Source organism: Apis cerana, linkage group LG7 (assembly GCF_029169275.1).
Source record: "Apis cerana isolate GH-2021 linkage group LG7, AcerK_1.0, whole genome shotgun sequence".
NCBI classification, from domain to species: domain Eukaryota; kingdom Metazoa; phylum Arthropoda; class Insecta; order Hymenoptera; family Apidae; genus Apis; species Apis cerana.
Genome location: NC_083858.1, coordinates 10,561,887 through 10,588,410, shown reverse-complemented (window position 1 = coordinate 10,588,410; position 26,524 = coordinate 10,561,887). Strand labels below are relative to the sequence as shown.

The following is a 26,524-nucleotide window of genomic DNA, read 5'->3' as shown; positions in this document are numbered from 1 at the left end:
ATTTATTTTAATAAGAAACTTACGATGTGTCAGACCTTGTCGAAGAATCATGACGTGTACGACTTGGTATCAGAGATAAAGAGGATGGTGGAAACATTCCAGGAATATTGTTTGTTTCCTGTCCTGTTCCAGAAGCTCCGGGTACTTCATCTAAAGGTGATTCTGAACCAGCTTCATCATCTGATGATTCTTCCGTAACACCGCGCTGTAATTTTAATATACATTCAATTTTTCATTTTATTTCAACTTGTTTCAACATACTATTTAAAATCAATTTTTAAATACCCGACTAGTGTGTTTACTAGATGATTGAGTCTTTTCACTTAAACTTTCTTCAAATTGCCTTATACTTGATTCTCTCTCTTCTCCTTCGCTAAGAGGACGACGCCTTACTCCCCAATTAAAATTATCCGTACTTTCACCCTGTAATATAAAAATTAAATTTATTTATATTTTAAAATTATATTGAATTATATAAATAATATATAATAATATATGAGTAAAATATATTAAATTATAATATTTACTTCAACACTTTCACTTTCATATTCAAGAAAGTCAAAGTCTTTAAATACACCAAATTGTTCATCATCTCTTCTGGAGCCTCCACTTAAATCATTATTTGCACCAGAAACTTCTTCTGTTGAGGAAGCCATAGATGATTGTCTTTCCATTAAATCTGAACTTTGACTAAATATCACCTGTATTAAAAAAGTTTATTTTTAATTAAAGAAATAAATATGAAAAATTAATAACAGAATCTTTATCTGACATATTTTAATTTTTATCTTTATTAATGCTGTGTACTTTAGCAATTATTGTGCATTTTCGTGTTCAATATTGAACTTTTTATATATATATATATGTTGACTATATAGAAATAATGTAAAAATTACAATAATGCACGCGCAAATTTGTATTTTGTACGATATTTTTTATACAATTAACATGCTACACAAAGATATACTATACATTTATAATCCTACAATTGATTGAAATAATTTTTTTCCATTTTCAAAATTTTGTGCAAGTTAAATTATTTGCACGAAGCATATAAAAGCGTGAATATAATTATATTGATAGGACATCACATGAATATGAGTATAACTAGATGTTTTTTATTTTTGTGATAATGAGTGCAGATTGCGTTTAAAGAAACCTGTTACCTTGCTATATAATGTCATTGAACTAATGTGTTCATCCTAAAAAGGAGTATAGAACCAGAGTCAGTGAAAAGTTACCGTTTTTTTTTTTAGATTATTGGAATTAAATATATATATATATGTAACACATATTTTTTCGAGAAAAATTTTCAGTTTAAATATAAACTTACAGACGGACTCTTTGGTAATCCAACACGTTGACCACATGTTGTTAGAAGATTTACCAAACATTCTCTAACACGGCCCTGAAATTTTTTTAGATTTAGATTTTTATATTTATAATACCATATTTATAAATTTTAATTTATATTCTATTTTTAATCTAACCTGTGACATCCATGGTCTTTTCCAACCAGAAACAGCATTACTATCAGCTGGTGAAAGGGATAATGAACATCGAGGAGAAGTAAGCGATTTTTCTTCAACACCCTGACGTATTAACCATCGTCTACCAATTACTGGTGTTTGTGATAAATCAAAGGTGAAATCCATAGTTCTTCCTATTTATAAATAAAACAATTTATCTTTATGACAAGGAACATAAGAGAAAAATTAGGAATAATTAATTAGTTACTAAATAATATTTCTTAAAATACTTTTTACCTTTTCAAAAAATTTTAAAAGTTGAAAAAAATAATGCATTTGAAATATAAAATGATAAAATAAAAAAAATTTATAAATAAGATTTTTTTGAAGTGAACTACATAATCGTAATATGATATTTAATTTTATAATTTAATTTTGATTAAAAAAATAATAATTATATTCCATGAATAATTTACAATTTATTTTTATTATTATTTTTATCGCAACCTGAGTATCATCAGATAAGCAATCCATGCAGTGAGTGTTTGGCATTGCAAGAGGAAAAATATAACTTAATAACTTTTAATGTTCACATCCATGCAAAAAATGTTTTAAAAAATAATGTTTTACCGGGTAATTCTTTTTTAGTAAATATCTCAGTATCAGTAAAGCTTGGATGTGGAGATGCTATTGAAGATTCCCAAGATGATCCATGTACTGATGTAGGTGGTGCTACCAAAGTTGAGGATCTTGTGACTACCAATTTTAATATTTTAAGGGCTTCTTTCCAATGAGGACCCTAACATTATATTTATTATTCTATAATTGCTTGTGAAAAAACTAAATAAAAATATTATAATTTATTTTTTTAGCATCTAAAACGAATATTTATCCATACCTCAACATATTTTGAAATCACTCTAAGAAGTTCAGTATTGATTGGTTGTGCTGCTTGTGAAGCTAAATCAACATAATGTAACATACAATGTATAATACTAAGTACAGGTAAAGCAACACTTCCTGGTCCTTTTTCTAATACTTCTACCAAAAAAGCTAGCATATTGAAACTAAGATGGGCATATGTATCATATAAATATTTGACGACGCATTTAGTCCATTGAAAACTTTCTTTGCTGAAGGTACGTCGACTATATAACGTCATAACAGTACCCAAATTTTCTAATTTTTTTCCTTTTTCTGCACTCATCTATAAATAAAAAATATATTATACATGTAGGAACTTTTTATTTATGAAAAGAATTATATAATAATATTATGTATAATAATAATTACTTGTGCAATGTTTTCTGCACTTCTAATACACAATTCATTAGCATCTTCATAATTTAAAAGCATATATGGAAGCAATGACACAACGTTCATTGGAAACGCAAGACTCTGAGTAGGATCAACAACTGGCAAATCTAATAATGGTGTAAACTGAGACAATAACGTTACAACAGGTTCATATGTATTAGGACTAGTACATCCTTTCAATAATAATGCATGTACACCAGGAAATGAAGTCCATCTTAATTGTTGTTGTAATTTTTCAACTTTATCTCTAGCATCTGGTCGATCCAATGGTAATCTATGAAGTACACGACTAAGTAGTCTCAAAGCTAAAAGAAATTCATGTTCATAATCTGATTCAAGCAAAGATACTGATAACCAGAACAATTGTGCTAATATAGTCATTTTATCATCTTGTGTTGCAGAATCACCCAATAATTTTAAAGATTGAGCCGATCTCGATCGTGAAAGATTAGAATTAGGATATTTATTACATCTGTTATCTAATTCTATAAAGAAAATTAATATAATATTACGCTTTATAATTAATATAAATATTACAATAAATATATATATATATATGTATAAATAAGATATTCAGATATTACAAACCTTTTATTTCACTTGCTGCTGAATTACCACCACTTGATTTTTTCATACAATAACTAACTGAATAACTAGTACTTCTTGTATGACCACCTTGATTTAAATGAGAAAACATATGTGGACCAGCTGGATATCCATTACCTCCTCCTGGACTTCGTTTTCCACCAATCAAACTGCCTGAAGCAGGATCTTTATTATTTAAATTTGGAGTGGATTTAAATATTTCTTTCATAAAATCAAGAGGTCGAAAATCAGATTCTAACGAATCGACAGCTGCTTCAAGTGTTAATAACAATTCTGTTACATAACCCTAATAACAGAGTTATAATTATTGTAAATAGTACTTATAATATACCTAATATTTTTATATTTAATATTTAAAATTTAAAATATCACATACTTGCATATCTTCTCCTTGTTCAGCAACCGTTTCTACCAATCTAGACAGAATATCAGATAACATTCGAGATGTTATAGGAACTCGTAATGCTCTAAATACTTGAAGAGATCTTCCGGCATAATGTCTAGACGAACAAGATAAACCTAATTGTAATGCAGTTTGTGCCCATCGTTGACTAACCAATGCATGGGGCAAAGAATCTCTAAAAACTCGTAATACATGTCGCAATAATACTGTTAATTGTTCAGCACTGCGAACCCACCAGACTTTAGAAGTCATGTCTTCATAATTCCACAATGGTTGATTTATTCTATTAAAAAAAATATACTTAAAAATATTTAACAAATATATTTTATAATATATTATAATTATTTATAAATATACCTAGAAGCTAAAAAATTGATCAAAGATTTGATTACATCTTGGATTGGCATATTTGGACCTGGTTGTGGACCAACCCAATTATTTGCATCTTCTGGTGTAACAATAACAGGTGGTACTGTGTTTGTTGAACCCGATGTTGAAGGCCAATTATGACACACTGGTGATTCTATGGCATCAATTTTTATATTAGTTTCAGCTATTATAAAAGTTCATAAAATTATAAAAAAATATTTCTCACCATATGTATGAGAATTTGAATAATCTTTACAGTTGTCCATAATTGAGTGATTCACATGATTCATCGATAACGGAGGAGTAGATGTTGAATTAGGAATAGGTGAATGAGTAGGTGTTCCATTATTAGAAGAAGGAAATGGTGGTGGAGGAGGAGGTGGTGGTGGTGGTGGAGGTGCTGAATTAAAAATAGAGGATTCTGGTGGTAGAGGTGGCGGAGGTGGTGGTGGTGGAGGCGGAGGTGGAGGAGGAGGTGAAGAACAAGGTGGTGGTGGTGAAGATGATGGAGGAGATGTTGTAGGAGGTGGTGCTGGAGGTGGACCATATAAATAACTGTCAAATTCTGGATCGATCTCGGTAAAATTATGCTCAAGTATTGGCAAAGCTGGAGTAGAGAGCCCTAAGCCCAATTGTTCAGTTTTTGATGCCAATAGTACTCGTGCTACGCCGAGATGATCTCGATGATCTCCAAGGACAACTAATAGATTTAACAAAAGACAACGGCAGTGATCCCTTACAAGAGGTCTTGAATGATCCAATCCAAGAAAAACTATATGTAACATTAAAGGAACATGGATAGCCCAATCAAGTTGTATACCATCAACGATAACATCAGTAAGTAGCATAACGGCAATATTGCATCTGCAATTTATAAAAATAATTGTAAATGTAATAGAAATGTTTTGTATATATGGAAATATTCTTATTTTTTATCGTAAGCAAATTTTTTATTATCTGTAAAGATTACTTTAATATGCAAGTTAGATAAAATTATAATAAAATGCTTCTCACCTATGGAACCCACTTATAGGCTGTGAACTATCTGGTAGATACTCCGTTAAAGGTGCAAAATATCCACCATATTCAGGCATTGGTAAAGGATGTGGCTGAGGAATATCGAACTTTTCACCGCCACATGATATTTTTCCATTTACTCCCGCGGGTCCATTTCGTGTACCATAACAAGATTCGTCTGTAGTTAACTGAAATTAAATGAATTATATATAAGAATTTGTGAAACAGAATAGAGTATAAAATAAATAAAAATATACTTCGGCTTCTGTCGTAGGAGTGGACAAATCATCCGGAAGAATTGGCGGACCGCTCGCAGTCCTTGTTTTTTCTGCCCTTGGGGTTTGAAATCCAGCGAGTGCTCGTAATGCAGTATCAGATTTGGAACTATAAAATAAAATATATGTTAAATTAATTTCTTTGAAAAAATATTATTAAAATATTATTAAAATATAAAATTATCGATATGAATCTTACCCAGTTTTAACAGGATCTTCCCCTGAATGTCTTTTAGTATGAATAGTACCTTTTTCAACGCCTAAGTCACGTGGAGGATTTCCAGGATCAGCAACTGGAGCATCACTATGAGAAGAAGCTTTTCTCATACTGGTTAATCTATAGAAAGGTGGAGTTTCAGTTCTTTCAATTAAGCAATTTAATGTTTCAACTGTTTGCAATTCAATCATCATTTCATCTACCAAACGATCTGGTCGAGCTCTCGCTAAATACAAAACAACGCGTTTCGCCTATAATAGAATTAATAATTTATTTAATTGAATAAAAGTAATAAATTTTCTAATGAAAAAGACATACATATGGAAGTAATTCTTGTGGAGCCATTCCAGAGACAATAATTAAATAACGAATGATTACTTTTAAATTATTAGGCCAACAACCACATAAAGTTGCCCAAAGTTCTTCCATTTCTTTAGGATGCTCATCAGAGAACTATAAAATAAAATTTCTATTATTATAAAATTACTAGTAATCAATCAAATGTTACATTTTATATGTAATACCTTAGCAGTGATGTAAAATAAATTGTTCAACACCATTTCTGTTGCTTCAGCAGTACCCCAACCCTCTCTTCGTGCTCCACTGCGTGATATATCAGTCGCATAGTACTGTTATGAAAATATTTTAAATTGTAAATATCAATAAAATAATATTTTTTATTATATATAAAAAAAATTATCAATCATTTAAATTTTTATATTTTTATTTAACAAAATTATACACATGTAAAACATAATAAACTAAAGGGGGGGCGTAGCTCAAATGGTAGAGCGCTCGCTTAGCATGCGAGAGGTACCGGGATCGATACCCGGCGCCTCCAGAAATTTATTTTTTTTTCCATTCTTTTATTAAAAACAAATTACATATGGTAAAAAAAATGGTAAAAACAAAACTAAATCAGTAAAAATATAGTTTAAATAATAGAGCATTCATTTTACATGCAAAAAGCACTAGACTCATACTCGATATATCTAAAATTCATTCTTGATCCTTTCATTAAAATTAGATCATATTGATATTTCAAAATAAAAAAGAAATTAAATTAAATTAAAGGGGGCGTAGCTCAGATGGTAGAGCGCTCGCTTAGCATGCGAGAGGTACCGGGATCGATGCCCGGCGCCTCCAAGTGGTTTTTTTTTATTTTTAATTTAAAAATAAATCTTATTCATTTTTCCAAAAAAAAAAAATTTTTTTTAAATATAATCATTGTTGAAGACTAATAACAGTTAGATAATAAAACTATTAATATAATAATAGTGAAAATTTATAATAAAATAAACTTTTTTTCTTAAAAAAAAAACATAATTTCATTTTTAAAAAAAATACAAAAATAAATTTTTGTTTCAAATTATAATTACAAGAATTTTAAAAAATAATACATAAATTTTAATAAAATTATATAGAACACCATTATTATAATACTATTATTATTATTATAAACATATTATTATACAGAAACAATGTTATAAATCGTTTATAAATTATTTTTATTATATAAAAATTATATATGCATTATGTATAACATTTTAATCTAAATAATAATAAATAGTCTAAATAAATTATTAGTGTTTTAATATGTAAATAATATAGATATAATAAATGAATAAACAGACGCGTTTCTATGTCTGACATTTCCTATGTTATACTACTAAATTATAATTCTTTGTCTAAAAATCTTTTATTTTTGATTTGAAATTGATTTTTAAGAAAAAATAATTACAAGAGACGTAGCTTAGATAGAATTATAATACTTGCTTGCGAGAACTATACTACTAGGATCGATACTCCAAAATTGTTTTTAATCCTTTCACTAAAACTAGATCATATTGAAGATTCAAAATGATACTCTGAAATAAATCAGAGCAAAGGGGGCGTAGCTCAGATGGTAGAGCGCTCGCTTAGCATGCGAGAGGTACCGGGATCGATGCCCGGCGCCTCCAAATCTTTTTTCTTTTAAAAATTAAAATAAAAAAAACTTTTTTTTTCTTTGTATATTATAAAATGTAAACTAATAATGATCATCAAACATCATACATTATATTTAAAATTTTTAATTATATGCTGATGAAAATTGATATTAAATCAATACCAAATAAAAAGATTATTTTTATATTGAATATATTGAATATAATGAAAGATCTATAAAGTTTACCTGATAGTAACTCAATGGGTTGGAAGGTGGTGGTACATTTGGATCCACTAATTCCATATTATGTAACCAAGGTAACAAATACTGAAGTAACAATTGTCGAACTTCTCTTCTAGCCGTTTGAAATCTATGTGTAATTTCTGTAAATGATATATGATAAAGATCAATATTATCATATTTATTATAATTTTTTTTTTATAAAATATTGACCGATTTAATGTGGATATATATGAATCAGTTTCATATATAAAGATTATTCATTTTACATATTTTTATTAATTAAATCGATATTGATAAATGCAGTTTTCATTGAAATATATTATTAAGAAAATGTATATCACGTATAAATAATAATCACATAAATCTATTTAATTTTATCTTTTATTATCTTCATTAGTTATTTTATTACATTATTTATTACTTAATATTTATTTATCACTTTATTATTCGATATATATTACAAAATAAAAAATAAAAAAATTTTAATTTTGATTTTGATTAGATATGCAAATATATCCTTATAAATAAAAAAATGTATATTTATTTATGTAAAGTATTATTTAAAGTTTATTTAATAATAACATTTATCACTGTTCATCAGAAATAGTGATTTAAGCTAGTACAAAATGTATTTTCTGTGCAAATATACAAAATAAACTAGAGAAATTGAGGTTTTAAATTGAGTCAAAAATGGATGAATTATTTCTAGTTTACTACTAGCAAAAGGTTTGAGCTGTCTAAGGCATGTTTATTTATAATGTTTTGTTTATATGAAAACAAAGAAATTGAGAAATAAGAATGAATAAATAAATAATTACGACAAAAATATATAAATTATAAAAAACTATATTTTTAATAATTTGTAAAAAGATAATTTTTAAAAGATAAATAAAAAAATGTTCTACATTGTTCTCTCATTTTTCATATTGATATAATATTTATCAAAAAATTCTTTGAAAAATTAAAAAATTTCAAAATTTCAATTTCGATTAGTACATGAAATTATTTTATTAAGAAATTTTTTTATCTTATAACTTATTAATTATTTATCATTCACAAATAATTAAATAAATAAAATTAGATTATAAATAATATTTTAATTTTTAAGTATTGATTATTAAATGTTTTCTTAAATACTGCTTAAATATAATAATAACTGCTACATATATTATTTAATATACATAGAATTTTCATTACAAAAACATTTCTGTTTCTATGAAATGAAATGAAATGAAAAAAAGATTTACTTACCACTGAACATAGGCATTGTTAGCTCTGGATGAAGTTGAGCGAGTTGACGAGAAAGATACATTTGATTGCGACAATATGTAGTCGATAAAAGTACATCAAGAGTGCCACCCCTAATTGTACCAGTTGAAGACATCCCACCGATAGGATTACTTTGTTGTCCTGGAGCAAAAGTAGCGGTGGTTGATGAACCTCCAACAGGATCATCCTGACCTAAAACAACCATCATTATTATGATATTATTTTACGCCAATATATATGTTAATTATATAGTGATTGACATTTACAAAAATATTATAATTAATATTCGATATGTATCGTTTATGATAATCATTATTGTTATCATATAAATGTGTTGATTGCACAAGCTATTTATAGATATATTAAAATTAGAAAATCTCTAATTAAGAAAAAAGTATCATAAAAGTATCATAAAAGAAAACCAACCGTATGATATCGAATTTCCGAAACAATTTAGATAAAGATCACAAAAATATTGTTCATTGTCTCTACTATTTTTTTTTGTTTTAATATGCCTGTGTATTTGTTTTTCGCTTTTTTAAATGTAAGTATAAACAAATTAAACAAAAACAAAAAAAAATGTATAAAATTTATTAGTATAATTTCATCAACTGAATTTAAAAAAATATAGTTTTAGGAGAAAAACAATACATCCCGATTGTTGGAAATGGCGCAACAAGTTTGCAATTTGTTGTTCAATATTTTGGAATTTTGGAATAGATTTTACATTGTGCAGCAGGATAAAATTTTTGGAAAGTAATAGGATACATATTTCTAAAATGATTTCGTAAAAAAAATATAACTCAAATATCGAGAAAAAGAAAAATGTATATAGATTGAAAATTGATAAATGATTTTAATAGTAATATCTTTATAAATAATTGATTTATAAAATGATAAAAATTTATTCTTAGTTTCAAATTTTATACAATCAATTGCAACAACTACTACAAATACAATTGCAATTGTATTTACGAAACTATAGAAAAAATTTCATGAACTAAATATAGAATAAAACACAATAATTTAAGATAAAATTATTAAAATTGAATATTGTAAAATAATATATAATATTATTTTTTCGAAGATTAAAATGAACGAGCAAATTTTATAAACTTACTAGTTTCCGGCTCTGTAGCTGGAAGAGGACCCACGTTTCCAAAAAATCTTTGATCCAATAATTGAAGAAGTTGCAAAGCTGCGTCGTGAACAGGAGCACGTGGACAACCGGTACTCATCAGAGTAACGTTGATGATACTTGTATAATGGTCACAAGGATATTCTCTATAAATTAATATTAAATATATATTATATATCATTTACATTTGTTTATAGTTATTCTTATATAAACAGATAATTAAATTTTTTTGTATTCTTATAATTTGATATTGTATTTAAATTTTTCATAATTTAAAATATTTAAACATTCGAATGTGCTATAATACTAACCTTGCGCTAAAAATTGTTGCTAAAGCAAGAAAACAACCATCAGCTACTTGTGGAGCACCAGTATAACATCGATCAACTACCCAATCGAGAAGGGGTCCAATATCGGGATTACATTCTAATAATAAAACTACTGTTTCTCGAGCAAGAGCATAGATCTGAAAATTTTTATTAAACATATAATATGATAATGTTTGGAAAATTATATATTAAATGTAAATTGTAAATTTACTTTTTCATCCTTGCTTGCTAATAATAAATCTAACCACTGATAAAGAATTGCTCCTTCTTCAGAAAGTGATTGAGGATTGAAACAAGGACCGCAACATAATAATCCGCTCATAGCTTGTAATGCTGAAAGCTGTAATTCTGTACAAGATTTTTCTTCTTCATGAAGTGAAGATGTACTTGCAAGTGGTTTTCCATAAGGACCTGACCAGCTAGCAAATAGCATAAATAAGTTTCGTCTTAAGTCTCTTTTTAATAATGTATGACATGTCTCCACTAAAATAAAAAAAATATAAATTTCAAATGCTTATTATAAATTTTTTATTATATGAAATACTTACGTGAAAAACTCTTGATCATTTTTCTGATAAAATTACAGAAATGCAGTTTAATATCACGAACTGCAGGAGCTTCCTTATCAGTTTCATTCTCTAAATATAAACGGGCACCGTCGATATATTCAACAAATGTTGGATGAAGCGATTGTGTTTCTCTATCTAATACTGCAGGACTATCAAAATAAATAAAATATAATATAAGTAATATAAAATAAAATATAATATAATTTTCTAATTCAATAAATTTTTTAATTCAATAATGACAATAGTTTCAAATCGATTACTAACCAAATACCAAATGTTCCATATTCAGCAATTAATTCCAGTACTCTTACTAATTGCAACCTTAATGCATCTCTTCGTCTTCTACGTCTCATATTTTCTTGTTTACGATCAACTGCCTCACGAATATAAGGTACCAATTCTTCCATTAAATCTCTAAAAATAATAATTATTCATAAAAACATATTACGTCAAATAACTTATATATAATTGTTATATATTTACTTACTTCAATGCATCAGCGTTTACTTTTCCAATTGCTTGCACAGCAGCATCTCTAACATCTACTACTTCGCATCTCAATAAAGGTACTGTTAATTTATATAAAGCTGCAGGACTTGCATTTGTACCAGGTGATTTATTATCACCTCGTTCAGCAGATAGACTATCCGGTGATGAGCTATGAAGAAATTGAAATTTTTCAAATCTTAAATTCTTTGAAATTGATGTTAACATATAAATCATACGCGATTGATAAATTTCCGATTAAAGCAATTGGGAACGGTCGTAAGGCTAGATAGAGAGAATAAATAAAAATATATATACAGATTCGTGTTAGCACAGTAGTTTCAAATAGCTAAAAGATTTGTAAATAAAGAAAACAGACTCATGAAATTATTGTGCAAATTACCAACACGACCGTTTAATCCCGTGTGACTTCGAAGCATGGTCGTTTGCAATGGTTAATTAGGCTCACCTGGTCCGCTTATGCCTGGTGTAGATGCCGGAAATGGACGGAACGGAGAAGCGACCCGGCAGGGTCTGTGCCCCGCCGAGATTCTCCAGGCTCTGACTCAACTCCTTACTCATGCACAACACACCAAACTCCACCGTATGCTGACCACTAGAGTATGCAATACAGTGTACCACCAATGCTCCTTGTATCAGACATTATTTACTGCTCAGAAACTACTACTCTAAGATCTAGATGTACATGTGCGAGATAATGACGAGTAGCATGCGAGAGATAAAGAATGTTACAGAAAACTAAAGCAAAGAAATGTGCTTGAGAAAATATATGCAAAATTGTATTCCGCTCCCGAGTGCAAAGCCTTGGTAGAAATTGGTGCTCTTCTATTTCATATACACCTTATTGTTACTAGTAACAATAAATTCCTGGAGGTGATGATATAATTTGTGTGAGATTAGACAATCTTGCAATATAATAGATGTTAGGGATATAGATGCCATGTACATTCACAACAGAAAATGCATGTCATAATAAATTATGATTCACAGAATACTGTACTTTAATTTTAATATATTAATGAATAATTGAAAATGTATATGATAAATAAACACCGATAAATATTTCCGTCGTACACAACAGACATAAGCAGACAAGACCCCACACCAATTAATACCAAATAATATTACTTCCACCTGATCCAACATTTCATATAATGCCTAAAGCTCTAATGACTGAACTATAAATTTCATCATTTAATATATGATTCTAATTTTAACAATGATTTGTGCATATAAATTTAGAGTTGTATAACATACATTAAACATTAATCTTTTGTTCTGATATAATGATTTTGTGTAGTTTAAATAATATTATAAAATGATACATTATGATAATAATGTTTCTATAATGATATTTAAATACTAATTTACCTTAAGCTGAGATCTGGACTAGCACATCGTACTACTGGACTTGGTACTGGTGGAACCACTCTATATCCAAAAGTTAGATAATTTTTCCAAACATGCATGTACATATCTCTTTCGTTCACAGGTTTTCGAACTGTGGTTGAACTTCGTAAAAGAGAAGCTCTATTGTCATTCACAGGTCTAGAAAAAAAAAATAGAAATTTTTATTTTTATTAATTAATTATTAATATTATATAAATAAATATAAATTATTCTTAAAAAAGTTATAAATGTAGACTTACGTAGGATCGATTACCGAAAAAAGAGAATTTATTCGAGTAAAAACAATAGGCCATGAATGTGCAACTGCAGTAGAACATAATGTTAATACTCTATCTTTTTCTAAAAATGCGAAAAGACAACTTCCCCATGGATCTGCCCCATTTAGATTTAAAGATGAAGAACTTTTTGTGCTAGTATCATCATGTAAACCTATAATTTTATTATATATAAATTTTATATAACTGATAAATAATTTAAATGACATAATTGATAAAATAATTTAAATGAGTATATTTAAAAATATTTATTGTCATTATTACCTGCTGTCCATATACAACTACTTCTTTCAGCTATCCATTGGAGATCAACATTAGAAGTAGAAGCTGCTGCTGCTTTTTCAGCAGGTGGTAACATATGATAACATTTTTCCAAAACTGTTGGACAACAAGCATCTATTACATCAATAACAGGTTGATCATCTTCTAAACCTCCTACGTAAATGTTTTTTTATTATTTAATATTTAATATTATTATTTAATATATAATAATTTATAATATAACAAAATATTTACCTAATGTTTTTAATAAATGTTTTACTTCGCGTAATATATGAACAGCTATTCTTCTTGGATAAAGTCGACAATTACAAAGCATTACCAATGCAAATCCTTCTACTAGATGAAAGACACTTGAAACAGGTTCTATTTTTTGTCCTGATTCACTTTTTTTAATACTACTATCTGCGCGTATATTTGTTCTTGCATTATCGACTGACTGCTCTTTAGATCTTGTACTAGGACTTGTTAGTGCATTTTTCCAACTTGTAAGAAGTTGAAGAAGCATTCTTAAACCATTATCAACAAGTTGCGGAAAAGTATCTTGAACATCTCTAGCAAGAAATTGTGTAAATCCAAGAACGACATCTTGTCTCCAGTCAGGAAAGTCTAATACTAAGGTTTGTAGACTTTGATATGCTAATCCACGAAGTTCTTCATCCATATGAACAGTTAAACGAGATAATAAATCTACTAATTCAGCACCAGTCATTCCATCGGGTATTAATCGAGGAACTGCAGCAACGCAAGTTCGGAAAAGATCTATTCTAGGTTTTCGTTCTCCAGTGATCATCTCATCTGGTTCTTTATTCATATTTTGTGTACTTGTCATCATAAGAGGTCTACCATAATGAACATCTAAAGCACGTAATATATCAACAAATACTCGTCGAACATGTGGAAAATACGAAGACATTCCTATACTTCTTGCAGTATCTTCTGTTAACATCTAAAAATATATTAAATTTTTTAATTAAAATATTATAGTCAATATTTTAAATATAATAAGCTAAACAATATAATAATATAATATATATATAATATATTGGTATTTATTGATATATTATTATGATTTATATAGAATTATTTACTATACTTACTTTGTTGAGAAATGTTTTCTTAACTCGCATAGTATTACCACTTGGTAATACACCCATAGTACGAGGCATAGGTGGTTCTCCTTCTTTTTGTTGCAAACTATCAGCTACAACCAAAAAAGCTCGAAGTCCAATACTCATACGTTCAGGAGTTAAAATTATTTTTACTGGTCTACCCACGGATAATAAATCAAATACAATTTCTCGCATTGCAAAATCCAATCTTTCCTGTGCAATGAATTGAATGATTTTAACAAAAATATTTAGTGGAGTATCACGTGGTACTACTGCCTTTGAACCTTTTGGAAATAAAGAATTTACTATGCTTTGTAATCTACTTTGAGTAGCAGAATTACTCTCACATTTAATACGAATCATGTATACCCATAATAAACGATATAAAGCCTCTGAAAAATAAATATAATAAATATTTAGATTATTTTATTATAATATATAATTTTTTTATATAAAAAATCATACCTAAGGCAACACGACACATCTTAGGATCTCGATTTTTTAAATGTGAAAGACACATTGCTAAAAAATAATGCCAATTTTGCAAAAAGAATGTTTTTTGACTAACACATAATAAACAAGTTACAAGAGGAAAAAGAGCTAATCTATGTTTTGACTTTGTACACATATCTAATGTTGTAGAATATAACATTTCTACAAAATTTTTTAAACAAGGTACATTAACTTCATTTTTTACAGCCTAAAATATAAAAAATAAATTTTATTATATATATATAATATAAATAATAGATTTGTAATTTTATAAACTTACAGCAGCAACAGGAACAAGTATCTCAACAAAAAGTCCAGCCAAAGCATGTTTAACATCTTTATCTTTGACTTCTAAAAAATATTGTGCACATTCTTGCATAAATTGAAATGATGCCTCAAATTCTTCTATTGGTACCATCTACAAATTTTATATATATAAAAATTAATATTTATAAATTTTTGGATTTATATATAAAAATAAAAATATTTCAGTTTTTTAATTACCTTTACTCTAAAAAATTTCATTCCCATTAATAATGAAATAATGTTTTGTGTAATATGAGGTCCTGGTTCTTTAACACGTAATTCTTTTAATTCGACCATAAAACGTTTTCTAACTGACATAAAACGAGATTGTGCAAGAACTCCTATTACTTCTGCATAAAGATCAGCAATGATATGAATGTTTGCTGCATTTGGTTCATTTTGAATGCTATAATATAATTTTAATCTTAAATAACATTTTTAACATTTTATAAAATTCTTATTATATTAATTCTTACCCTTCTCTATATTTGAAATGTTTAAAAGCTATATTTTCAATATAAGTTACTAAATCTTCATGGCCAGGGTGAAATGGTAATTGACGTAAAACTTCTATTAACATTAGGCAAAATATAAATTCTACTGCAAGATCTCTTCGTTCTTGAAGTAAATCTGCTTCACTTTTTTCAACAGTTTCTACACTTCCTGATACTATTGTGTACATAATACTAAAATAAATAATTATTTTAAAATTTTTAATGATAATGAAATAATAATAATAATAATTTATATAAAATACATTTTTACCTTTTTCCTTTTTGATCTTCTTTACCTGGTTTTTTTTGATCACTACCTTGATCAACTAATTGGCGTTCATACCAATTAAAAAGTGCTCGTAAAATAGAAGGCAAACAATGTTCCGCAACTGAACCAAATGCAGATAATAATTGATCAAATTGTGGATCTTCTCCTCTTTGTAGAACTTTTGAAAGTGGTTTTTCCTATAATATAGTTGTATATAATATATAATATAAATATATTTGTTGTAAAAATATATCTTACCTAAATAATTATACTTGTCTAAATAATTTGACTTACATGTTCTGTCATTACAGCTTCCATTTTTTTTTCTGCTTGAGTGGTGAATTCTGCAAATAAAGTACGCATCACAAACTCTCCAGGTCTTAAATCCATATCTCCAATTTGTTGTAGTTTCACTGTTTCTTTTTGAGCACCCCAAGGCAATACAACAGTTATTGCACTCACTCTACTGGAACTTGACTCTAAAAAAATCACAAATCATAAATATTTATTCGCATTTCATTAGCTCATATATAAATTATACATTTACCATTGCCAGAAACTGAAGTACTGGCAGTATGAATGCTAACAGCATCACTACTTTCACCTTGTGTTGTTCCATGAACGGTAAGTAAATCTTGATTAGATTCAGGTATATTTTGAGAAGATGATTCTGCTGCAGTTTCATGTAATCCTTCGCCATGTGTAACTCTGGCTTCAGAGGCTTCTGATAAAAATAACAGATTTACTCATTTGAAAGTTTTTATTTTAATTTTTATTTTATCTATTATAATATATTATTCTAAACATAATATATGATATTTTATATACAATATAAAATATCTTATATAAAATATATATAAAATATTTTATGTTATAATATTTAGAAACTGTTACTATTATAGAAACATTAGTTTTAATACTAGTAATTCTGCATGATAGTATAGACTAATAGATGAAGCCCCATTCTGTAACGTAACAGATGCCCACAACATTAACTTAATTATATTAAGCTTGATAGTTGTATTTTCTCTATATATAAATTTGAAAAATGTTATCAATCAGTAAGAAAAAAAACATACCAGGTTGAGCCTCATTTCCAGGAGTTGGTTGTGTTTCTCCTCCTAATATGATTTAATTCATTTTATTTTAATTTTAATAAATATAAATTAAATATATATATTAATCAAAATATACAATAAATATCACATAATAAAATTAAAAAATAGTAATAAATTATAAATACTATATTTACTAACCTTCTGTCATATTGTTTAAATATGCCTTATTTTCAGGTAACATTAATACATACTAATGTCATACTGCAGATACATAGCATTTTCATTCTAAAACAATAAAGAAGCTATGTTATATAACATACTTCTTTTAATATTTATTTTTTCTAAAAATAACAAACATAAAAGCAAATGAAATATATAAACATACACACATTTATAAATATATATATTTACATATGCACATATATATATATATATATATATATATATATACACACATACACACACATACATTATTGTTTATTCTACTCATTCGTATATTAACATTGACATTAAATATCGTGATATTAATGTATAATTTTTTCTAAAAATAATGTTTATAATTAAAAAATAAGACAATTATATTTTTCCATGTATTGTCATAAATATATAATAATTTTTTAATATTTTAATTCATTTATTTATGTAAAATAATGATATAATATATATGAAAAATAAAAATTATTTAATTAAAGCGTAATAGAAGTGATAAATTGCGTGAAGCCATAACCTGAGACAAAAAGTGAAAATATTATAAACTGATAAAACAATATAAAAATTTCATTAAAATATTAAATTATCATTATCATTAGATAATGATAATCATTAAATGATTTAAAATTGTTAATAAAAAATAAATTATTTACCATAAAATGCCATAAAATCGTAATTTAATTCTAAGTCTGACGTTTCATAAATGTCCGGCTTGATTCGTATGTATTCTTCACAGTTTCATATTCCACACGTTCCTTTATTTAACATTATTTTCATTATTACACTAGAGAGTATTAAATATAATTATTCGCTAAATTCATAAAAAACGATATGCAATGTAGTTATATTTACTTGTATTTTTTAATATTTTTAATTATAAAGTTTATAGCATAAAATTTATTATTACATAATTACGATATCTTTCAATTAAATACATGTTTTAATTGAATAATATAAATAATTTTATTATAATTTAGTTGAAAAAGTATAATGGACATAAAATATAATTTATTTTTTATCTAATCTTAATATAATGACAGTAATAATATAGGATTTATTCTACCATACCAACTGTAGATATTGTTCATGCTTAGAAACCATAGAATAAATTATTAATAGCTTCTTATATGTGAATGAATATCTTGGCAATGAAACATTTTGAATATATTATTAAATATATTTAATCATTTGAGATATGTAATATTAGTATACTAAATTCAGGAAATATAAAATTTTATTAATTTTCTTTTGAAAACTATTAATAAATTATTTATTTGATTTTATTTTATCGTTTTATTATTTTATTATAGTTTCTTATTTAGACAAGAAAAAATATTAATATTTAATTTTATATAATCTATGCATTGTGCAATTAGAAATATCAATCATATTTATTTTTATGCAATTAATAATAGACTTTCAATTCGCAAGACAAAAACAATAAGTATTTGATCATTAATTTTTATGATATATGTACTTGTATATTTGTATGATTTGTATGATATAAATTATATATACACTTTTATTCATTTTAAAAATGTAAATTCTATGGATCCACATCAAGTATAAAACCACTTTGAACTATTTTCAAGTGCAATGACCATTATGACTTCAGTTATTGTACTATAAGCAGACAGCGTATACGTCATCAAGGTCATTATTTAATCTAATCCACACTTCCACAATGACTTCCACGTTGCAAGTTCGATGTATCGTATTTGAGCTATACTTCATATTATTATATTATACATATATATATATATATATATTCAATTGAATAATATGTATATATGTAATTTCTTATTTGAATCAAGAAAATTATAAATTTTAAGAGTTTTTTTATTCCTAAGATTTTAATAAATACTGTACTTTTATATTCTGATTTTTGTCTTGTTATTATAGATTTAAAAATGATTACATAATATCATTTCTGAGGAAACTACTATTAAAATAATGACGCATTAATAAAAAAAATTGAATTTTTGAATAAAAATATTATAGTTAATCAAACTATGATGATTAAACATATTAACTTTATAAATTATTTTGCTTATGTTCGCACAAATATTATTAAAAGTATATTACAGCAAATATTATTTATCCAATAAATATGGAATTTCTCGTTACAATTCAAATATGATATGATGAAAGTAAGTTATTAACATGATATATATAATTTAAAAGATATAATTTTTAATTAAAAAAAATTAGATATAAAAATAGATGTTAATATATAATATATAATATAAATATTTCAAAAAAATGTATTATAAGGACACTTTTAATTTCTTAATTTCTTTAAATGTTTAAATAAGTATTTAGTTTACAAAATAAATATATTGAAATTAGTATAACATTCATATATAATAGACAATATTATAATTATATATAATTACGCATATAACATTTATCGTTTTTAAATTCAGCTGATATGATTAACAAATACTTGCACACGCAAAGAAATTTACTTGATGTAGACAAAAGACATTTTTAGCATTAGTCTATTCTTTACAAGGTCCACACGTGTACGAATCTTCAAAGTGTATAAATACATTTTATTTGAAGTTACTTCATTGAACTCTGGCGTAGTGCTCCGTAACATACTGGCCGTACGCCAGGGTTACGCAAGTCGCGCCCCGTTGACCTCCTTCTTCATGAGAGATTGACCTTGTATCTCGTTCTTGTATCTTAAACAGCGCAAACTCGAAACCACCCCAAAGGCGATCACGGTACAACACGTGTACAGTATCGTAATTACGCTTACTATAATTCCCTATTTATGTTAATAATTAAAAATATGAAAAGTGTTGACAATGAAAGTTCTTATCAATGAGAATATAACTTGATCTCTGTATTTGCATACATGTATAATCAATACTAAAGAGTGTAGATAGTGATCGATTAGTATGACAGAATATTCTATAGTAATACTTACTTCGGATAGTGTTATATTAAATTGTACAAAATTCGATCAACTTTTATTCTTGATATAGTGCTTTTTTGCTTTTTTTAAAATTAAATGCTATAGTGTTTCTTAATTTTAAATATTTTAGATATTAATAAAATAATAATAAAGATAATAAAGATTTATTAAAATCATAAAAATATTTTTATGAAAATCAAAAAAAATTGTTAAAAAATTAAAAATTCATTACATTAAAATTAAAGGGATAAATAATTATATTTATGAAATTATAAAATATAAAATAATTATAAATTATATGTTATATATTGATCATGAAAGGTAATAAAGATAGATGTACTACGCGGGTGTTTTAAATGTGTATACAATTTTATTTGTTAAAATTTATAATTATAATTGCTTGCAGATTAAATTTTATAAAAGAAATTATTATTATTATATTTCTTTTGATTAAATATTAATATTAATCATTGATATTAATTAATTTATATTTTTAGAAATAAATTACAAAATATTAATATTATTCATAGTTATTAGTCTTCTTGAATACTTACTGATTCAATATTCATTTAATTTCGATTCTTAGACACAGAAATAATTATAATATAATGTGTAAAATGTAATATATTTTTCATCATTTCATAAAAATAAATTCCCGCCAAATTATACTTCACATTTCAAATACTTGACACTAGCGACAATTTCTATAGATTCTTTACCGGAAATACGTCATAAGCGCGGTTAAACATATAATTTTGAAAGAAATGATTATAAATGCATTTTATTAAATTGATATACACGACAAATGACCGTAAAAAAGTGACAGGAAAGCAAAGTGTTGCAAGATACTAAAGAAAGGTCACGAATTCGAGAGTACACGTTTGAAGTGCATGAAGTGTCACGGTCTTAAGGTGCGGTCGTGCCAGAAGATTGAACCTGCGCAGAACTCTGCACGTGACCTGCGCAGCTATTCTTAGCAGAGGTCCGTTCAACGAGAAGAACTCACTCTTCTCGCTCACTCGTCGTCCGGCGCGCGTCCGAAACATTGGAGTTGGTTCCTCTTGTTTCTTTTGTTAACCCGTTTTCATACACCAACTATCCGATACAATATGTCTGGTCTTGCGGACCCAGTGGCATTCGCCAAGGATTTCTTGGCTGGTGGTGTAGCCGCCGCAATCTCGAAAACGACGGTTGCTCCTATTGAACGTGTGAAGCTATTGCTGCAGGTACAGCATATCTCTAAGCAAATTTCTGAAGAACAACGTTATAAGGGTAAGTTTTTAGATAATTATATTTATTTTATAAATTAGAAAAAGATAAATCATTAATATTATAATATAAAGCTAAAAAAGAACACAAATCACAAACTACTGTGCTTAACAGTAAAACAACGACATAAGAGACATGTGACAGAAACATTTCTCTCGTGTCGGCATCGTGAAACTGCTAAGCGTTTCCGCTAAGTTCATCTACAGCGGTTAGATTCCTGTTATGTAATATCATTTCATTCTATACACTAATAATACGTTAGTACTATCTAGCTCTAATTTTCCACTTTATATAACAAAGATGAAGTTTCGGGTCTTACATAATTTTTACTACATCGATTGAATAGGAAGTCAATTTTATGACAACGAGTGGGTCGATATTCGATAAAATGACTCGTCTGCCAGATGGCAGTGCATGGCTTTGCTCTTTGAACGAGACTCCTAAGAACCGATCGATGACCGTGCGGTCCAATATGGCCGTCTTTATGCTACAATTTAGTATTATAGATAAATTGTATTTGAAATCATGAATTTTTGATGATTTGAATGACTAACACAATGCTTCTGATAATATAATTTATCATATTATAAGCAATAATTAATATAAATATGAAATATGACTAATGATTCATTTAAAAATTAAGAATTAAATTGCAAAGTATGAAATTATATTGCTAATGAATAATAATTTTTTCATAATTATTTTAAATAAATATTTTATTTAAGATGAAAATTTAATAAATGATTTTTGTGATCTAATATATATAGATTTTATTAATTTTATTAATATCTTTAATATATTATTCTAATATATTATTATTTTAAATAAATCATTAGATGATATATAAATAATGATTTTTAACATTTTTTTATTAGATATGATTTTGACATTATAATATTGATATGTATATATAAATATATGTATATTATATATAGATATATATGTATGTGTATATATATATATATAAATCAATATTAAGATAAATTTTATATATTCATTACATATATATTATTTTTGTAAATATAACTTTAATTTAAAAAATAAAATATATGAATTTATAAATATTAATGATTTGTTATATAACAACTTAGAATTTGATACATACGATATAAAATAAAGTTTAAGGATATGATACAAAATATAGTTTAGAAACAATGTAAAGAATTTTGAAATTTAACATTCATATAAAGAAAGCATTTTAATAAAAAAATTAAAATATTTTGAAAATATTATAGAGAATATTATTGAATATTAAAAAGTCATTTTGTTAATTATTTTTACATTTTAAAAAATATTTTATGTAAAATATATTTAATTTTATATTTGGAACAAAGACAAAATATAAATATATATTTTTACATTCCAGGTATGATCGATTGTTTTGTGCGCATTCCAAAAGAACAAGGATTCCTCAGTTATTGGCGTGGTAACTTGGCTAATGTTATTAGATACTTCCCAACACAAGCTTTGAACTTTGCCTTTAAAGACAAATATAAGCAAGTTTTCCTTGGTGGTGTTGACAAAAACACACAGTTCCTGCGTTACTTTGTTGGAAATTTGGCCTCTGGTGGTGCTGCTGGTGCTACATCTCTGTGTTTTGTATATCCCCTTGACTTTGCCAGAACTAGGTAATGAATATATTTTATTTTGATATTTATTTATATTTAATTGTTAACATTTATTAAAATTTATATAAAATAATTATATGTATTATTTATAGATTGGCTGCTGATGTAGGCAAAGCTGGTGGTGAACGTGAATTCACAGGTCTTGGTAACTGTCTGACCAAGATCTTTAAGGCTGATGGTATTACTGGCCTTTACCGTGGTTTCGGAGTATCCGTCCAGGGTATCATCATCTATCGTGCTGCCTATTTTGGTTTCTATGACACTGCCCGCGGTATGCTGCCAGATCCCAAAAAGACACCATTCCTTATTTCATGGGGTATTGCCCAGGTTAATAATTTTTATCTTAAATCTTGTTTGTTAAGTTTTTATCTTAATTCATTTATTAATATTTTTCATAATGCTTTTTGCAGGTTGTCACAACTGTTGCTGGTATTGTATCTTATCCATTTGATACAGTACGTAGGCGTATGATGATGCAATCTGGTCGCGCCAAATCCGAAATTTTGTACAAAAACACTCTTCACTGTTGGGCTACTATTTACAAAACAGAAGGTGGCAATGCTTTCTTCAAAGGAGCATTCTCTAACATTCTTCGTGGTACAGGTGGTGCACTCGTATTGGTACTTTATGATGAAATTAAGAATCTTCTTTAAGATATTATAACGATCCTCACCTCATTACCTTCACAACTACAATTACAACTACCATCTTTATTATCCTTACCATCCAATGTAATGCCAGATCAAGTGGTTTCCAGACTGAAACAGTATACAAGCTGTCGAGAAAATTGAAATACACTTTAGATTATAATTCTTTTGGTAGTTTCTTATGAAATGCATGGAGCTCGGCAGAGTATATATTTTGACTTTAGAAGGAAAGAATTCGCTTAATTTATTGCCGGATTCAGTATTTTCTTGAAAGGGTTCACATGTGCCATATTTCATATTTCATTTTCGTAAAAAAAAAAAAAAATAAAAAAAGATATATTTATATAAATATATCTATGGAATTAATAACATAAATGGCTATATGAAATATTTGATACATGTGACTACATAAAAGATGGTCAGGACATAAAGTAGTAAAATTAATTATCCAAAAAAGGAAAAAAAAAATAAGCGTATACAATTGAGCAAGAGAAGGACGCGCGACGAAATACCATTACGGCGACGGCGGGGCGCGTAGACTTGGGCCGCCCCCCGCCCTTATTCTCGGCCCATTGTAGATAATTAATAAATGATCATATTTACGATATCAATGAAGTTCATCGAGTTTCAGTGAACAGTAATTTAATTTCGCACTCCAGACAAATACGTGTAAGATAATGAGAAGCGTTACTTGTAAGTGTATGCATCCAATGTGTTCATGTTAGGATGCGTGCAAAGAAAATAACAAAATCAATAAAAGTAATAATAAAATTTGTTTTGCAATTTTTCTACCTAAAATCTATTTTCTAAATTTTATTTTATGATTGGATTTGTTATTATATGATTTGTATTATATTTATTTAACATATAAAATAAAATAATTATCTGAATTCTTATTTATTTACTAAAAAAGTATTGAATATAAAAAAATAGATTTTTATTTCATATATAAAGTAAAATTATATTTTTCTGAAGTGATGTTTTTACTGTTACATATTTTATATATTTGATTAAAAACAGTCCAAAATAAAAAATACATTTATCATTTAATAATTAAAATTTTATTTTTATTTTTATTATTATATCATTTAATATTAAAATTTAATCTATTGAAATAATATAATTATAATATAATTAATGATTATAAATTTTTTTTTAAATTTTGATTTTCCTTCTATTTTTTTTAAATATTTTTTTTAAATAGTAATATAGAATTTTATAGTAATATGAAAATGAAAAATCTATGTATTATTTATATAACATTTCTAAATTAAATAAATTGACATTAATTGAATTTTATTGTTTACATTTGATATTTATACAATACAAAAAGAGATCTGTAAAATTTCAGAAGGGAATGATAAGAATGTTTAGGATATAATATAAAATAATGGTTCTTATATACAATGATTTGTGATACATTAACAAACATATTATACAGTTGTTCTATTTGGATCTCCTGCAACTGAATCTAATATTTTAGATATACCTGGTAAATTTAAAATAATTCTTAAACCAGGTACTTTTCGTAAAACATTTATCGCAACTGGGAGAAAACCACTGTAACATTAACAACATTAAACTTTTAATTAATTGTGTAAAGAATAAATATATATTTCATAATAAAATAAGTATTTAAATATATATATATATATATATACCTAAATAATAATACAAAACCATATGTTTCTATGATCATGCCTATAATAGGCCAACCCATAAGTACTACAATGATGCCTCCTAAAAATGAAGCACTGGCTTTTATTTTATGTTTTTGAAAAAAAAAGCTGAGAGTTCTCTTTGGTCCAATAACACATGCTAATCCAGATATAAACAAAATCTGTACAGAAATAATTAATTTAGAAATAATGGAGTAAAGTTTTTACAAAAATATAAGAATAATCCTTACGTTTCCAATAGCAAGAAGACCTTTATCAAACAGTAATAAAACCCCAAGAAATAGAAAAGATATTCCAAAACCTACAAGTCCCACTCCGATTTCTGAAATCAATATCTTATTATTATATATTGTTTTGAAATTCGCTTCATTTCATGCTTGACAGAATTATTAAAAAATCGTATAAATTTTTTATAAATTATAAGTTATTTATTACTTACTTTGTGTATCTGTTATTTCGAACATTATTTATGATTTGTGTTTAATGATAAATACTTAAATTATTTTTATAATATTATTTCGACAAGAATTCTTGTAACAGTTGTAACGTTGTGCATAACCTAACCTAAATCCACGTCATTAATTGTGATATGATACTTTTCAACTAAACACTATTTAATAATCACCGTATAAAAATTGTAAATTGAATACTGTATATATGTTGTAATAACCACCATATCATTATTTTTATAAAATTTAGATATGCTCAATCATTGATGAACTGAACATCATTATATATATATATATATATTGTATATATTGTATCATTGTATATATATATATATATATATACCGTTCAATGCTACAGATATAAGATTGT

General features: G+C 26.5%; 3 protein-coding genes and 3 non-coding genes across 12 annotated transcripts in view; 4 read left to right on the top strand and 2 right to left on the bottom strand.

Moving 5' to 3' along the window:
- LOC107999302 (protein furry) overlaps positions 1-18,314 on the bottom strand; it is a 22,166-nt gene extending 3,852 nt beyond the window's left edge. For 3 of the 6 annotated variants that reach the window (XR_009830565.1, XR_009830564.1, XM_017059011.3), the window contains exons 1-41: positions 18,213-18,314; positions 17,548-17,634; positions 17,371-17,412; positions 16,839-17,015; positions 16,586-16,770; positions 16,295-16,488; positions 16,006-16,215; positions 15,728-15,935; positions 15,504-15,641; positions 15,197-15,431; positions 14,720-15,123; positions 13,857-14,568; positions 13,605-13,775; positions 13,305-13,494; positions 13,027-13,203; positions 12,104-12,250; positions 11,636-11,806; positions 11,413-11,562; positions 11,128-11,297; positions 10,791-11,062; positions 10,562-10,716; positions 10,233-10,396; positions 9,095-9,304; positions 7,847-7,983; positions 6,198-6,302; positions 5,992-6,126; positions 5,656-5,924; positions 5,439-5,565; positions 5,179-5,369; positions 4,391-5,028; positions 4,153-4,318; positions 3,769-4,078; positions 3,375-3,678; positions 2,763-3,271; positions 2,368-2,676; positions 2,100-2,268; positions 1,491-1,663; positions 1,334-1,408; positions 528-701; positions 286-423; positions 24-205 (exon numbers count right to left, since the gene is read on the bottom strand). Coding sequence is in view for 4 of the 6 variants with exons in the window: in XM_017059011.3 (XP_016914500.2) it covers positions 24-205; positions 286-423; positions 528-701; positions 1,334-1,408; positions 1,491-1,663; positions 2,100-2,268; positions 2,368-2,676; positions 2,763-3,271; positions 3,375-3,678; positions 3,769-4,078; positions 4,153-4,318; positions 4,391-5,028; positions 5,179-5,369; positions 5,439-5,565; positions 5,656-5,924; positions 5,992-6,126; positions 6,198-6,302; positions 7,847-7,983; positions 9,095-9,304; positions 10,233-10,396; positions 10,562-10,716; positions 10,791-11,062; positions 11,128-11,297; positions 11,413-11,562; positions 11,636-11,806; positions 12,104-12,250; positions 13,027-13,203; positions 13,305-13,494; positions 13,605-13,775; positions 13,857-14,568; positions 14,720-15,123; positions 15,197-15,431; positions 15,504-15,641; positions 15,728-15,935; positions 16,006-16,215; positions 16,295-16,488; positions 16,586-16,770; positions 16,839-17,015; positions 17,371-17,412; positions 17,548-17,590 (8,636 nt within the window). In the remaining 2 variants the exon portion in view is untranslated. The remainder of the gene's footprint in view (positions 1-23; positions 206-285; positions 424-527; positions 702-1,333; positions 1,409-1,490; positions 1,664-2,099; positions 2,269-2,367; positions 2,677-2,762; positions 3,272-3,374; positions 3,679-3,768; positions 4,079-4,152; positions 4,319-4,390; positions 5,029-5,178; positions 5,370-5,438; positions 5,566-5,655; positions 5,925-5,991; positions 6,127-6,197; positions 6,303-7,846; positions 7,984-9,094; positions 9,305-10,232; positions 10,397-10,561; positions 10,717-10,790; positions 11,063-11,127; positions 11,298-11,412; positions 11,563-11,635; positions 11,807-12,103; positions 12,251-13,026; positions 13,204-13,304; positions 13,495-13,604; positions 13,776-13,856; positions 14,569-14,719; positions 15,124-15,196; positions 15,432-15,503; positions 15,642-15,727; positions 15,936-16,005; positions 16,216-16,294; positions 16,489-16,585; positions 16,771-16,838; positions 17,016-17,370; positions 17,413-17,547; positions 17,635-18,212) is intronic. The other 3 variants (XM_017059013.3, XM_017059012.3, XM_017059014.3) reach the window with 3 other exon arrangements.
- Positions 6,442-6,514, top strand: Trnaa-agc (transfer RNA alanine (anticodon AGC)). Its single transcript has one exon. It is a non-coding gene; the product is annotated as a tRNA-Ala (tRNA).
- Trnaa-agc (transfer RNA alanine (anticodon AGC)) lies at positions 6,747-6,819 on the top strand. The gene has a single exon. It is a non-coding gene; the product is annotated as a tRNA-Ala (tRNA).
- Positions 7,562-7,634, top strand: Trnaa-agc (transfer RNA alanine (anticodon AGC)). The gene has a single exon. It is a non-coding gene; the product is annotated as a tRNA-Ala (tRNA).
- On the top strand, positions 17,821-24,797 carry LOC107999303 (ADP,ATP carrier protein 2). Its single transcript, XM_017059017.3, has 4 exons — positions 17,821-21,754; positions 23,118-23,379; positions 23,472-23,706; positions 23,790-24,797. The coding sequence occupies exons 1-4, from the start codon at positions 21,592-21,594 to the stop codon at positions 24,030-24,032; spliced, it is 903 nt and encodes a 300-aa protein (XP_016914506.1). The 5' UTR covers positions 17,821-21,591; the 3' UTR covers positions 24,033-24,797.
- LOC107999305 (vesicle transport protein GOT1B) lies at positions 23,787-26,524 on the bottom strand. Of its 2 annotated transcripts, none has more exons than XM_017059019.3 (4): positions 26,145-26,524; positions 25,936-26,027; positions 25,688-25,866; positions 23,787-25,586 (listed from the first exon to the last, which is right to left on the bottom strand). In XM_017059019.3, the coding sequence occupies exons 1-4, from the start codon at positions 26,167-26,169 to the stop codon at positions 25,460-25,462; spliced, it is 423 nt and encodes a 140-aa protein (XP_016914508.1). In that variant the 5' UTR covers positions 26,170-26,524; the 3' UTR covers positions 23,787-25,459. The 2 variants fall into 2 exon arrangements, with proteins under 2 accessions (XP_016914508.1, XP_016914509.1); XM_017059020.3 differs by having other exon boundaries at positions 23,787-25,608; positions 26,145-26,484.

What these genes read in the sequence shown, in the direction of transcription:
- LOC107999303 (XM_017059017.3), top strand. Translation starts at nt 21,592, where the DNA reads ATGTCTGGTCTTGCGGACCCAGTGGCATTCGCCAAGGATTTCTTGGCT. An exon ending in TGAAGAACAACGTTATAAGG is followed by an intron (nt 21,755 to 23,117) that starts GTAAGTTTTTAG and finishes TTTACATTCCAG; the next exon opens with GTATGATCGATTGTTTTGTG. An exon ending in CTTGACTTTGCCAGAACTAG is followed by an intron (nt 23,380 to 23,471) that starts GTAATGAATATA and finishes TATTATTTATAG; the next exon opens with ATTGGCTGCTGATGTAGGCA.
- LOC107999305 (XM_017059019.3), bottom strand. Translation starts at nt 26,169, where the DNA reads ATGTTCGAAATAACAGATACACAAA. An exon ending in GTCTTCTTGCTATTGGAAAC is followed by an intron (nt 25,867 to 25,935) that starts GTAAGGATTATT and finishes ATTTCTGTACAG; the next exon opens with ATTTTGTTTATATCTGGATT. An exon ending in GGTTTTGTATTATTATTTAG is followed by an intron (nt 25,587 to 25,687) that starts GTATATATATAT and finishes TTAATGTTACAG; the next exon opens with TGGTTTTCTCCCAGTTGCGA.